Source organism: Pezoporus wallicus, unplaced genomic scaffold (assembly GCF_028554395.1).
Source record: "Pezoporus wallicus isolate ANWC-B61680 ecotype Strahan unplaced genomic scaffold, APGP_CSIRO_Pwel_v1 scaffold_6362, whole genome shotgun sequence".
Taxonomy (NCBI): domain Eukaryota; kingdom Metazoa; phylum Chordata; class Aves; order Psittaciformes; family Psittacidae; genus Pezoporus; species Pezoporus wallicus.
The window spans coordinates 1,141,465-1,156,419 of NW_026637663.1; the positions used below are offsets into that span (position 1 = coordinate 1,141,465).

At 35.2% G+C, this 14,955-nt stretch overlaps 1 protein-coding gene across 3 annotated transcripts in view; it reads right to left on the reverse strand.

Moving 5' to 3' along the window:
• ADGB (androglobin) overlaps nucleotides 1–14,955 on the reverse strand; it is a 112,279-nt gene that overhangs the window by 31,031 nt on the left and 66,293 nt on the right. For all 3 annotated transcript variants that reach the window (XM_057406847.1, XM_057406846.1, XM_057406848.1), the window contains exons 21-25: nucleotides 14,647–14,785; nucleotides 9,126–9,260; nucleotides 7,310–7,403; nucleotides 4,673–4,807; nucleotides 4,333–4,486 (exon numbers count right to left, since the gene is read on the reverse strand). In XM_057406847.1, coding sequence (XP_057262830.1) covers nucleotides 4,333–4,486; nucleotides 4,673–4,807; nucleotides 7,310–7,403; nucleotides 9,126–9,260; nucleotides 14,647–14,785 — 657 coding nt within the window. The remainder of the gene's footprint in view (nucleotides 1–4,332; nucleotides 4,487–4,672; nucleotides 4,808–7,309; nucleotides 7,404–9,125; nucleotides 9,261–14,646; nucleotides 14,786–14,955) is intronic.

The following is a 14,955-nucleotide window of genomic DNA, read 5'->3' on the forward strand; positions in this document are numbered from 1 at the left end:
TATAACAGGGGAACTCCGGATTAAGTCCCTTCCTCAAGTTCTCTAAGTTAGCCATACTAACGTGCTATTTCAAACAGAAAATTTCATATTCCACCCAAGAAATAGTCCAGATGAAAATTCTTTGACAGGTTTTCTCTCTTGGCAGTGTTTGAAATTTCAGTTAAAGGAAATCAGTACTTACCAGTAAAAAAGCTTTGCTGAAAAAAAATTATAATAACTAGTCTATGATTCTATGGTTGTGATTTCAGGAGTATGCAATAATGCAGGGTTGTGGCTTCAGTACTACTGAAAATTTAGAATGAAAGTAAAAGAAATTATTCAAGATTCCAATTTGTGCAGTTGTAACTGCAAGGCACTTCACACCCTTTACTCATTACAAGGTAATGGTAACCATTCAGTTATGAGTCAGAAGAACTCACTTATTTAAATAAGTTAGTTAAGCATACATTTAAGTCCCCCCTGTTCATAACAAGTACACACAAAAATTGAAAGGAATCTAGGCAGATACTAAAATAATTTCTGACAGCAGAGCAAAGTACTTTATGTTGTATACCTGTTTATAAAGATAACATTATGCAATATTAATGTTCACTACAAATAAGCAGAAAAATTTGACTGAAGATAAAAAAAATGTTTGAGTGGGCACTTTCTGAATACTGTAAGGAATAAGCACAGTAACTGAATTTTGCAGGTGTTAGGAACACTGAGTAATCATCAGTCACTACTGTTAAGTTAGGAAACAGATCTAGAGAACACCATCAGATTAAAGTCTCTTTCTCAAAAACCTGTGAAAGGTTTCATTACCTAACGGTAATGAAGATAAAGTTGTTACAATTGGTAAACTTGTTACCAATTGTAGGTAACAAGTAAACTTGTTACAGTTCAGTATCTAGAATCAGAAAGGGTTGTTATCTAATGTGCCACTTACAGTAACTTTCTAGTAAAAATTATTTCCATATGTCCTTCTACGACTAATCAAGACAAATAACTGATCAGCGTCCTGATCAGTGTCCAGAATTTGACTTATATTTTCTAGACTAAATACGTTGTTAATGATGATTTCTTAAATTCTTATCCTGTTAGCCAGCTGAAGCTTGAGAAATACTTATCTCTATCCTTTCTACAATCTGTTCAAAAAGCATATATATATGAATAACAAAGAAAATAGAATTAAAAAAAAGAAAACATAACAAAGAAAACACCAAACAAAACCCAACACCCCCCTCCCCAAAATCCCCAACCTCCCCCAAAAAACCCAAACAAACGACTCAAAGCACAAAACCAGAACCAAACAACTGTATCAGCAGTAAATAAAATTACCACGGAAGAAGAAAAAATTAATGCCAAAAATTTCCAAATAATGCAAAGCAAATAGTTCCTGTCTAGATCATAATGTCTGCAGAAAGAAGGTAGACATTATTGCTAGTGTGCAAATTTTATCCTTATTGTCAGTCATTCTGAAATGAACTTATAATGTGTTCCAGGAGCATCTCTGCAGCAGAATAACAATATCTGTTGATAGGATTTTCTCTTAGCTCTGTTGTAAATAGCTGATACACAGTTTTGAAGCAGAACAACTAACTATTCTGTAATAATACTGACGTTTAGGAATTCAAGCATACTGCATAATTTCTTGCTTGATGTACTGTATTGTTGACTATTTTCACAAAATACTGTTAAAAAGACAGGTAAAATAATACCACTGTATTTTTCTTTCATTATAATTTCATAGCGTCATGTCAAAACATCAATAGAGCTCTCAACAGCTTTTGCAGGTTCACTGAAACACTGAAATATTTACAACTAGGAAAACCAAGCTAAATTGTACAGTATAAGGTTATGTTCTTAATGAGAAACTCAGTAGCAGTGGTTAAGAAATGTAATTAGAAGAGTTAAAAAAATACAGCATACCTGCACAATTCTGTTTTAATACTCTTAAACTAAAATCACTTTTTTACTGATATTAACCACATTTAATATTATAAAACATAAATTTAAGTTTAAAGAATAATAACATCTGCTTTAAGAGGGGTATTCCTCAATAAGGAAGGATAGGAATAAAATAAAAGGGGCCATTATCATTAGTTAATGACAGAATGACTGAACCTATCAGCAGTATTCAGGAAAAAAAAAATGGAATGTACCAGGTGGGGTAATGCATAACAAAATAAACATTTCCAATACTAAAACTACTGTACTGCACGAAGAGTTGGTAAGGTCTTATCTGGAATATTGCAATAGTTTTGCCATCTTTAGCCAAGAAAGATATGTGTTAATGGGAGGAGGTCTGAGAAAGAATTAGTAAAATCAGTGAAATTGAAAACCTGTCTTGCAAAGCAGAACTAGACAGTTCTACCCTGCTAAGCAGGACAGATTCTGATTATGAAATCTGAAGTAAATCTGGTTGTGACTGCTCTTTCCATAACCCATCACTTTCTTTAAAAGCAGTAAGTAATGTTCACCACTGAAATTTCTTTAAGCATCCTGCCACTTGCCACTGTCGAATGTTGAATTTTCCTGTCTGGTGGAATCTACACCCCACCTCTAAGGATCCCAAATTAGTTTTGAGAGCAACCCTTCTTATTTAAGTCTATTCCCCCAGCAGTAGCAGACACATTCAGCTAATATTCCCTATAAACACTAGATAAGGCAAGTTCATTCTAGTGAAAAAAAAAGAAATTTCTGATGAAATTGGAAGTGACAAAAGAAAGACAAGAAAACTGCTCCTACAGTGTTAGACTGTAAATGAGATCAATTCTTTGTTACTGACAGATGAGACTGAGAAGGCTAAAATGTGAACATGTCTTCGCTAAAAGATCAAACTGCGAAGACGTGGCTAGAATAGTTAGTATTAGTGGTAATATTACAGAAGTCAGAGGTAGGCCAGAATAGGAAGAGAAGTAGTAAATGATTATACAGATAAAACAAGGGTTTGGATTAGTTAGCCTCATGAACTTCTGAACTGTCTGAAGGATATTTAATTAACAGATTAAATGAATCACAAATCTCTTAAATTTAGTTATGTTAAATTATGTTTGATATCTGATGGAGGACAGATAAGGCTCTGGAAGAGTACAGAACTGCAGTGCTGTATTTTTTTTAGATGGACAAAGCTGTCTAGAAAATTAACAGCATAGCTCCGATGGCTGAAAACATAACGAAGTAACTAACAAAACTCCTTGCAACCCCCTCAACATAGCAAAAAGTCTGAAAAAGCAAGTTCTATCAAACCAATCAAGCTTCCTTCTGTAGGAAAGCACACTATAGGAAAGGAGGAGACACCTGATCTCTTTGATCATTCATCCAAGCCTACGGAAATGATGTCATAATGAAGAAACTAGGGTGCCTGTTGGAAATCACATCCAGAAAGTACATATTCAAGGCTCCTTTTCAAAGAGCAGGATGCAGTCACTGAGATTTCAAAGATCTAACCTGATTCCATCCAACATTTGTATTAATAATGTGGATGGTGAAATGGAGAACATACATGTTTAATTAGCTGATACCACTAACTAAGGAGGATTGTAACTTTAGATAAGGGAAAATAAGAATTTGAGATTATTTTAAACCAGTGAAATGATCTGAAAAAAACAGCATTAAAATCACTGGTGAAATACACTATATTTAGTCAAGAATAACAAACTACAGGATTCTTCAGGAAAGCACCTAGCATTACATGACTCAACAATGGTGTTGTACAATAAGACAAGCATCATAGCTGGACATATTAGCATAAGTAAAGCCCCAAAACATGTAAGCTTGTCATTCCTTACTCATTTGTATGGCCACAAGTTAATCCTTGAGGCAAAGTTTAGTGTGCTCAGTGTTGGGCATAATAAACAAGAAAAAAGCCAACAGCAATTAGAAAGAGTCCAGAGGAGGGAGTAATCAAGAGTGCAGAATACATAACTCGCAAGGAAAGACTCAGCAAACTATCTTCTTTAGTCTAAACATGAAAAGGCAGGAGGACAGGAAGCTGTGATGACACTTTAAAAATACAGTTATGCTTTTAAAAGCAAACTACACTAATGCATCTGAGGTAACACACAGGTTTTGAGGGGGAGCACATTTATATTGCCAACAGCACAGGGAAGTTGGATGATGTTCCTCCATTTAGCATTAGTAAAAAACATTAAAGAAAATTAAGGTTATTCCTTCACTGTAAAAGGTTTAGCACAGATGCAGATCAGTGACAGTCTCTGTTCAAACTCGATAAAAAATAAGGGCCACTTCTAAGTAGAACATTATGATATAGCTAAAAATGTCCTCAGAATTAGGTTAATTGTTATTATTTTTAAAATTATACTTTTCACAATGACACTTTGTATTTACCTTATTTTTGGGATAAACACAAGGTGCCACTTTGAAAAAGACATGGGGCATTTCCTCCAGTGTGTCATTATCAACAACATGAAGTCTAAAGGAAGGGATAGTGGTATACACCTTTGGCACTATAAGCATGTCTTCTGGAACAAAAAATATTTCTCTAAAAAAAAAAAAAAAATTATAATTACTTCACAAATAAAATCACTTGTGTAGTGTAACACAAAGTAAAAGCATGTATTTGAAACGGACTTCTGTAAAATTACATTTTGGAAGCAGGTTAGTGAAAAACCACAGTGTATCTCTACTACTTCCTTGTAATAGTTCCATAGGGCTGTATGAAACTCACCTAAAAAGCATAAACCATGTATTTGGTGGCTGATCGGTGTACGATCCATTATAGTCAGCAAAAGACATCTTACACCATTCATCTTCATAACATGGAAACTTTTCGATTGACTTACAGTTTCTTTTAAACATTTCTCTGGAAAGCATAAATCAATATAAATATTTGAATCTAAGCTGGAGGGCATATATATTTTGACTTTAATTTATGCTAAGCATGAAGAACACTGCTTCATGCATGAATGTAAAATAATATAAAATGTGTTACTAAAATTCCTCTAGTAGCTGTTCACTCTCAAAAAATAACTCAGGTAGGAATCAGCACTTTAATATCTAATGGCTCATAATGGCCAATACTTACAAATATTTCTATCAGCCAGTCTAACCATAAATACAACTATATTGAATAGCCCAAAATATTATGGCTCCTAGGAAACTACTTTCCTTCTTTTTTAAATTATTTAATAAATATCAGTTAGAACCTCCATTTATGTGTATTAAGCTGTCATCTTAAAGCTGTGGCATCATTAGGAGATCAAAAACCCCTTTATTTAATTTTAAAATTGTTTTGAACAAGAAAGGAATAAAACCAAACTGAAATAAATTTAAAATGGAATAAAAGACACTCCTTTCTCACAGGAAGGAACCTAAGACTGTAAATTCAGAAGTTATTTGTAAGGCAAATAAGCTCAGAGGTGTTATGATGTTCTGCAAAGTTAGAGCTACCCTCACTGGCACCTGACACCATGAATTTTTATTTAGCACATGCAGTATCAAAAATTAATGTTTCTCTGGACAAAGCAATGTGAAGACCAGCTACAGCATTTACTGGCATATGAACAGGTTGCTGGGTGAAGGATAGAAGATGGTTAACAGGTCTCACTCCACCTTTTGGCTCTTTCCAGTGATTTTCTCTGGAGATTGAGTGAAAATATTCCTACACAGAGGTGAAGGAAAGCATATCCTTTTCCCTGCCATTCCTTCTGTCTTGCATTATTCTTTAACTACCTGATTTCTGCACTAAACAGTATTGTTTACTAAATATGTGTTTTGTGCTATCTTTTAATTGCTCTAATTCAAAGTTTGGTTTATATGGTTTATGTAAAAGAGCTTAAAGAAATCTCACAACATCCATTTTTGGTGATAGCTGTCTTTTGTGTCAACTATGAACATATTCAAATTGTTCTATTGCAATTGTTCTAGATTTGGACAATGCTACTTTGATGTTCATTTATACCTATATAGTTATTGGAATTACAGAAACAATCTCCACATTCATGTTTTTAGCAGTGGTAATAGCTGACCTTGATATTTAATTAAGGTGAGTCACACAGTGGATGCAAGTACTGCCAGAAGTCATTTAAAGCAGAACAGTTTGAAATTTTAGACATGAAGCCTGGCAACGGTTCCTTACATTACTGATAAAGAGCACACAGGCAGAAAAAGCCCCCCAAACACCTCAGATCTTTAATTCATTGAAAATGATAGTGGGAAAAACATGATGAGCTTACATGGGATGCATAATGAGAAACAGTTGGTAACCCTAGCACAAACTGAAGTTTTAGGACTTTTAAACTGGTATCTGTGCTGTAAAATAATATTGCTTCTGGCATCCAGAAAGCCTGGGGTCAGAAAATGGGAAAACTTCCCCTAATAGTGAGCTTCTGAAACTCCTGCATGTGACTTTATTGGCCATGGTACTAGCTTGTTATATCAAATGTAAGTTTGTTGGCAGTTAAAATATGAAAATCACATTAGTATGGTTTTAACACTGAAATGCATCCCCAGGGGCAATGCCTACGAATCAGACCCATAAGTTTTAGAAGTCTGAAGGTAGACTGAAAACAGGATTAGAAAACAGATTAGAAACACTAAAAAGTGAAATAAAATTACACCCCATATGAGTGTTCCTGAAATTGCTGATTATGAGGAGTAAGGATTTATACCCACAGCTAGTAATTATTGCTAGTTCTCACTCCTCACCCCTGGCAGAACTAATCTACTGCTAGATCAGTTGTGCAACACTTGCAGTGAGATTTTTTGAAGGACTTAATGAAAATACATGATTCCTCAAGCGTGTCATGCTTGCAAATGACCTAACAATGTTGAAATCAGACCTGCTATCTTGCAAAAGTTGTAATTAAATACCAATGAAAGCATCTTCCTAGAAATACATCTATCAAGCAAGTACTACAAACAAATCTACTGATCTTATAAACTGTGGTATAATTACACAGTATAGCTACCTCCTTCCTAATGTCAACTAGGACTCCTTAACAGATAGCGTGAATCAAAACGCTTCTTTAAATCAACTGGTTAGCTGTTTAGCTAAGAAATCAGCATCAGATTTATACTTCTGAAACAGCCTTTATGATATTAAAAAATTAAATACTGGAGAAAGGTAACAGTTCAGTTCGAGCTGTAGGAAAAAAGCCTGTAACACACATACTTGTTACAATTAGATTTGCTACAGTTTTACTCATTTAGGCCGCACAGAAGAAAGCACAGGATGTTTCCACTGAAAACAAGAGTTTTGTAATTTTAAAACTAGTAATGCTCTTACCATATTTATTTTGTGAATCAGCAATTTATAGCAATTCTATGGTATTGCTTGCAATAAAATGATTTATTTCATGATTACCTTAACAACATTACAGCACACTGTTCAAAATTTAACTCAATAGCAGTCCACAGGTTTTGCAATGTTTCTTTGACATTAGTGTTTTCTTTAGTACCTGTAAATAATAAAATAAGTTAGAAAATAAAGTATCTAACTTTTTTATTGTTCTAAATATACTCCTACCAAATACTTGTGAAAAATGCCACTCTTACAAGTAAATTGCCTTATGAATCACTAGTTTTTATTTGGAATTTTACAGAAGTCTCACAGAGCTGAAAACTAATTTCTCCTTTGACAGAGGAAATGTTATTCATCATCACCTTTGTACTTTTTGGCACTCTTACAGCTGCAAAAATGATGTGGCCAGTATTTTCTCTGATTTACAGTTTTTTCACTGTAACATGTTGTAGTGATATGACATGATCTCTGTCCTTGGAGAAGATACTGTTCACATCCCAGCAGCTTTCATTTGCAGATACTATGAAGAAGTAGGTATGTGCCTAGGCAGTCTGTGTAGATAAAAAGAAAAGAATTGGGCAACTCCAGTAGGTAATCCATCCCACCCAGGTTTGATACCTCTCAGATGACACAATGTGTCATCTCAAGCTGTCTACTTCTATCCACATGACACAAATGAAGACTGGACAACTAATTTAGACCTACTGTTTAACTTTTCAAGACTGAAGTTAGGAGGAATCCTTCTTTATTGCATGACAGAAACTGATGGAGAAAAAAGAAAAAACAGAAAAGAAAAAAAGAAGGGGGTAGAGTAATAACCCTTTACTGCAATAACAAGTAAAAAAATATATACATATAACGGGGAAAAGGGAGAAAAGAATAGACTGACTGAAAAAAAAACCAACACAATAAAGCAGTGTGAAGATAAAATCAGAATTAAAGGATTAAAGGTAATAAAAATATTAAGAAATCAGAAGAAGACAGTCACAGACAATGGAAGAAAAGACTTGTGATGCTCACATAGTGTTTAAATGACAAAAAGCTAAAATCTAAACTTCAAAATAATAGCTTCTGGCCTCTGGGATTTGTAGGAATCAGTACTCCTACTGGAAGTTTACAAAAATTTCTATGTAAGTAAAAATAGAGGGCACTAGACTACTTAGAAGGAAAGCTTAAGCAAGACTGGGCTACAGGTGATAGTTTGGAGAGAGGCAGCATGAGATTTACTAATGAGGAGATGAATTTACAAAAGATAGCTTGAAGAGATCATCTGCTGCAGGTTAAATATATAGGTGAAAGAACTCGAGCAATGATGGTAAATCAAGCAGCATCCAGAATGGGGATGGCTTACTAAAGAGGGAATGTGTATCTCACAATTGAGCAGTTTTCTTGGTCACAATCCTCAGATATTCATATACTGTGAGGCTAGAAGGAAATGCTTATCTAACTTCCTGTGTAACAGTCCCATAACATATCAATTGCTATTTCATCATATATAAATGACTAATCCTCTCCAAATTTGATGAGTAACTGTTTGGTTTTAAAGTTTTCAGTAGTACAACACAAATTCTGGTTTATTCCAATAAATACCTTACCCTCTTTAAAATTTTAGTTTAATACCTACAAAAATCTAGGGAGGGTTGTCTTTCCTCTACTTTTTAGTACCATATGTGCCAACTAAGTCATCAGTTGGCACATATGCACCTAACCCTCTAAGTATAAGAGATCAGTGATTCAATTGTAACATGCGTTATATACATATACATTATATTTCAGTTCATTTTAACTAGACATTAATTAGTAACAAAATCTTTACAGTAAATATCTGAATAAGATGAAGTATGAAACATTTTTTAAAAGGCATTTTTAAAGGACACACCTGGTTTTCTGCTGTTCAATACTTTCCTAACATAGGTCCCTCTCCAGATGGCTTGAATTTTAAGAGCTGCTGCTGCTTCTTCTGAAGTGGGAATTTGGCTCTGCCAACTACCAAGGGTATTCTTCAGATAAGTCTCTGAAAGAAGGAGAGGAGAATGAGCAACATCAATAAAGCTGGAAGTCTTGTAGCTGCCTGCAATGAAGTTAAAAAGGAAAAAAAACCCAAAAGCACAAAACAAGAGCACTATATATCAGAAACAGAGAGGTTTCTGCATAAAACTTTCAGATATGATGAAGACATCAGTTTTGAAATTTTGTGCTTATCATAAAATTAGACGAAATATACTCCGTAATTACACAAAGTCAGAATGCAACTACTGTGCTAATTCCAAATACCAAATCATTGAATTCTTACTTCTCTTTTCAGACAGCTATTGCAGTGCACTTTTTAAAATCAGGTCTCCAAATGTAATTTCAAAATATCCTTTCAAACATGAGCCAACAGGATTTGATACATTAAAGCCTGACTCTGAATACAGTTTAAAAGTTTCACAAGATTTTAAGTCTGTCTAGCAATTTCATTAAGTAATAATTTAAATACCAATGATGAAAACATTGCGTTCAACCTTTGCTAAGGAGCAAAGATAAGATCTATAATGAAGTGAGAGTTCATCTGACTGCAACTTTCTGTTATCAAGGAGTTTTGGAGTAGAACAGAAATTAGTAGGTTCTGACAGGTTAGTAATGAGCTCTTTGAAGGCATCCTGGCCTAGAATTAGCATCCTGGCAGCCATCAGCAACAGGGTTTAGAGGGAGGGTGTGGAAGCACTACAAGAAGCCAGAGTCAGGGAGCCAGTTCGGAACTGCAGAGATACAGAGATACAGAACATGGGCTGTGAGGCAGAGTGAAAGGAACAAAACAGTGCTCCAAAAGTATGCACCAACAAACAAAAGGAGAAAAATGAGAAATCTGCTGGAATAACTCAGACAACATTGCAAACCACCTTAAGAAAAAATATTTCTGTCATTAGCCAGTAGATGACACATTTCAATCTAATCACTTTAATTGACTTTTATTAAATGTGGCTGTGCTCCCAACTATCATTCCTCATTATTGTTTCATTTCCAAACCTCAGAAAACCTATTTAATACTTAGTGACTCTGAAATGTTACACAAGACCACTGTGACAACAGATTAGAACTCAACAATATGAATAGCACAACCACTTTTATAAAATGGAAGCATATAATCACAGAATAATATAGGCTGGAGGGGACTACTGAAGGTCATCTGGTCCAATGCCACATCCAAACCAGGATCAACTTAGAGAAGTTGCTCACGTTCTAAAGTAAATATTTACTTAAGTAAATGTTAAATTGTTTCTGAATACACAAATTTAATAATTTTGATGCAGTGTCACACAGAAATGTATTTATTCATAGGAACTGTCAAAAATTATCCCAGATCAGGCTGAAAACCAGAAATGCTGAATGTTTTGTGAAATTTTATGTTCCTAAAGTCTTAGTTCCTTTTTTCTTCTAACTTTTTAAAACAATGCCATAAGAACAAAAAAAAATTTTCTTTGTAACATACAAGTTAAAATAATGAGGTCAAAATTAAATATTCTGATCTTTAAAGGGTTTTTTTGACTTAATGTGTCTTAATATTTTGGCTTATAAACAGAGAAGTACCTTACTGTGGAATGTTTTAGATGAACAAATATTAGAAGATATACTAGAAGATATCTTCATATATATATATATGAATATATTTATATAATATATAAATATATGTGAATATATTATATAATACTAGAAGATGCTTCAAATTTGACATTATAACTGAAAACTTATTCTTCAAAAATTTTTGACATTTGTTACTCATTAAACAGAAGATACCCTGCTAATAATAGTTCTCAAAGCAGCCTAGCAATACTTTGTTCACAATGAAATCAGCCGCAGTTTTTCTTGTAACAGTGTGGATGAATCTGCTGTAGGCAAAGTAACATGATGCTTTTTTTTTCCCCCAGAAAGATCTATTTTGCTGGAGAGGCACTTTAAATATTCAACCAAATAATGGCAAACTTTCCCTCACCCTTTACTGGAACTCAAGTTCAACTACAAAGTGCAAGAAACAAATATCCAGAATTATCTCTCCAGTCACACAAACCAACTATATCATCACTGCTCTTAACCTACATTTCTGGAAGAAAGAGAAATTTGTTCTGGAAAACAAGAGGGCAGGAACAGGAGTTATCAAATACGGTTTACACGGACAAAACAAGCTTAAGAGCTCACAGCTTGACTTTCAGATAACATTAAAGAAGGTTTTAACAGAATTGCACACAAAAGTCACTCTACTTCCAACTTCAAAGTTGGAATTTATCCATGTGTCGTGGTTTAAACCCAGTCAGGTAACTCGTTCGCTCACTTCCCCCCCTTTCTTGTCCTCCCCCTGCTCCCGGAGGGACAGAGAGGAGAATCGAAAAGAATGCAACTCCCACGGGTTGAGATAAGAACAGTTTAGTAACTAAGGTATAGCACAAATCACTACTGCTACCACCAATGATAACAATGACAAAGGAAATAACAAGGGAAGAGAATACAACACCTCAGCACCAGCCGACCAATAACTCGCCCCCCTCAGCCCGACCAAGCACCAACCGATACCTCCTCCAACCCTGCAGTCTCCCAGCCCTTCCGGCTAACTCCCTGTTACATCCTGGGCATGACGTGCTGTGGTATGGAATACCTCTTTGGTCAGTTTGGGTCAGGTGTCCTGTCTCTGCTTCCTCCTGGCTTCCCCTCCTCCCTGGCAGAGCATGAGGCTCACAAAGTCCTTGGCCAAACCAAAACATCCTTGTTATCAGCTCTGTTCCCGAGCTGAAAGTCAAAACACTGCACTGCACCAGCTACCAAGAAGGAGAAAAATGACTGCTACTGCTGAACCCAGGACACCATGAGAAAGAAATGTACTCTTTGAATTGTGCCTAAATGACTGTCAAGTGCCCGAGACTCTTCAAAATCACTGCCACAGACCTCCAATGAGTTAATGAACTAAGTTGGCTCACTGTGTAGGTCCAGTGACACCAGGACAAGGTAAACAGAGGAAATGTTCAAAAGAGAAGAGGCAAGCAGTATTGATCTGTCAAGACTGTGTCCCCTCATCTTGTATATGCTTTCTTTCCCAGGAAGCATAACATATATCTGTAAATTCAGCATCTGATGACTGCCCAAAGTTTTGCAGGGTCCCTTTATCTACTCTCTTCCCAGAAGATCATAGATGACCCATGCCATGCAGAAGAACCCAGCTTCAGAAAACTTCCACCTTTTTGTCACGTGTTCACATGGCATGGTCTTCCACTTGCTTCTCATGGTTCATGTGCTAATTACTTCATTGAATGGATGGTATTTGGCAGACAAATAAAGGTGATTACATCATCTTTGGAGTGGTTTCTCAGAAATTCTACCAGGCATGATTCCTAACTGTAGTACATCACAGTATCCTTGCCCTCAGTAAATCCTGAGATGAATTAAGCACACAGTGTAAAATGAATATGCTAGTATAAAATCAAGGTGGCATTTCATGAAAAGCTCGATTTGACCTAATCGACTCTCAGACACAAACAACAAGATTTCATTCATCTGTTACAGCAATCTGATGACTGTTAAGTCCCAAAGGGTTATAATTCAAGTCTTAAAAAGATCTCGGCAACTAACCTGACAATGCAGTACTAACATAGGCCAGGCAAATCAGGTGATGCCAGTCCTTCTAGGCTTTCCTTATAATGCATTTTTAAGCTGTTTTTACCTGCTATCTGTCTAATTTTTTCTTGACACTTCACTTGATTTATGCTGGTTTGAGTGCAGCTGTCTCTATTTCTTTAGAGTTCAGTGATGGGACTTGAACAAAAGCATACATTTATTCCAAAGCAACCTTTATTAAGTAGGGCAAGACATACATCCAAGGTCAATAAAGCCAAAGGAAAAAAATCACAGTCCAGTTTGACAGGAAGCTCTTATAAGATTAAGATTTTTTTTTTAAGTCTGGAAAAGCAACTAAATTAAAAAGAGATACTGGACACTGGAGGAAATTAAACTGAAACAGAACCTTCCTCCTTTATGTATTTATTCCACCTTTTTGATTCATTCCTCAAATTCTGAAAAATATTCTGCCACAGTGGATCTCATAATTCAGTAATATACATGAGGTCTTTGCTACAACTTGTCAAATGTGCTAATTATTCAAATCTAATTAAATAATGTCTTTCCTTCAATTGCTGACAAGTATTTAAGGGTTTTGGGGGGAACACAGAAATCAGTAGCACAGTCATCTTCAAAAATGTGACTGGTGCTGGGGACTTCCAGTGGTGTGACAAATGTCAACATACTGACCCTTATACCCTTGCCATAGGATATAATTCTGTGAAAAATACAATGAGTTCTGCAGTCATTCTGGCTGATCCTTTATCTCCAATATCTCACAGGCAAACAGCCTTCAGAAAAGAGGGGATTTGGAAGAAAGTACTCATTAAAGAGTAAGATACAAGTATACGTGCTTTCTTAAGAAACAAGAGTATTACATCATTTTGTCAGTAAAGCTATTTGTGTAAATTCTAATGAAGTTTTTTTATACTTTTTTTTTTTTTAAAGTGGACTAATGAAATGAAATTAGTATCATTCTGATTCACCAAGGAGAAAGACTTCATACTGTAAGTTCATAATGGCAGAAGGAAAAGCTAGGTCACCCTGAATGGACTTTAAATGGTGATGATGTACCTTCCTGCCAATTTTTCAGATAAATTCTTCTGTAATAACATCAAATCATATACATAAACCTTCTATTAATAAATTAAAATATTAATAGATATTAATAGACTAAAAAGTTACTTAAACTGCAAAATAACACTCTTAAAATGGAAAAGAGCTATGTATTTGGATGGCAGGGAAATTTAATTTTAAATGCTTACATCTCCAGCCTGCATGCAAAATGAGGCAAAGAACCTATGGGATGAGAATTATGCCTGCTTACAACAAATCTGACTTTCCAGTACCTCCTCCCACAGTGCCTTTGGATATACAGCATACCCTAGTCACAGGCCAGAGAAGAGGCTGATGGTGCTGTAGCTAGTTTCTCACTACGTGTATGTGACTAGCCAGCTAACTAGCTCACAAACATGATTATTGCCAAATAATAGGCTTAAAAAGCAAGCTAATGAGCAAGCAAGCAAAACCCAAAATACCCGTCAAACAACAAAATCCCTCAGCCCATCACCAAGAAACAGTTGCACTTTCAAAGGCACTAATTGGAGTCTTTCTTCACTCTCATTTTGTGAACAATATATGCATGTAAGGTCTTTTCAGCAGGCAATCTGAAGAAAAACCATGATGCGTAGTACATCAGGTGAAAAGAGCATCTGTAGAGATGCTTGTTAGTGCTTGTCAATACAGACAACTGCAAGTAAAGGAAGACAAAGAGCAATTTTATATATTTGAAGTGATTAGCACTACCAATACAGTACCTGAAGACACAAGGTCATCTTCAGAAACCTCAGTGTTTTCAAAATCCAGAGTGAAGGACCTGAAGGCAAATTTACAGCTGTAGGAAGCCTTCTTGCCTAATATATTTTTGATCAAATACCAAAATACACTATTGAAAACCTAAAATCAAAAAGAGGAAAAGCATTCAAAGAATGATTCATTTTTAAAAGCTGATTTATATTGTTTCCCATTTCAAAAACTTCGTAATCTTTTCTTTTTTTTAATGTAAAAACTAAGTCTTTGTATATATAACAAATATACTACTTTCTACTATAACAAATACAGTATCT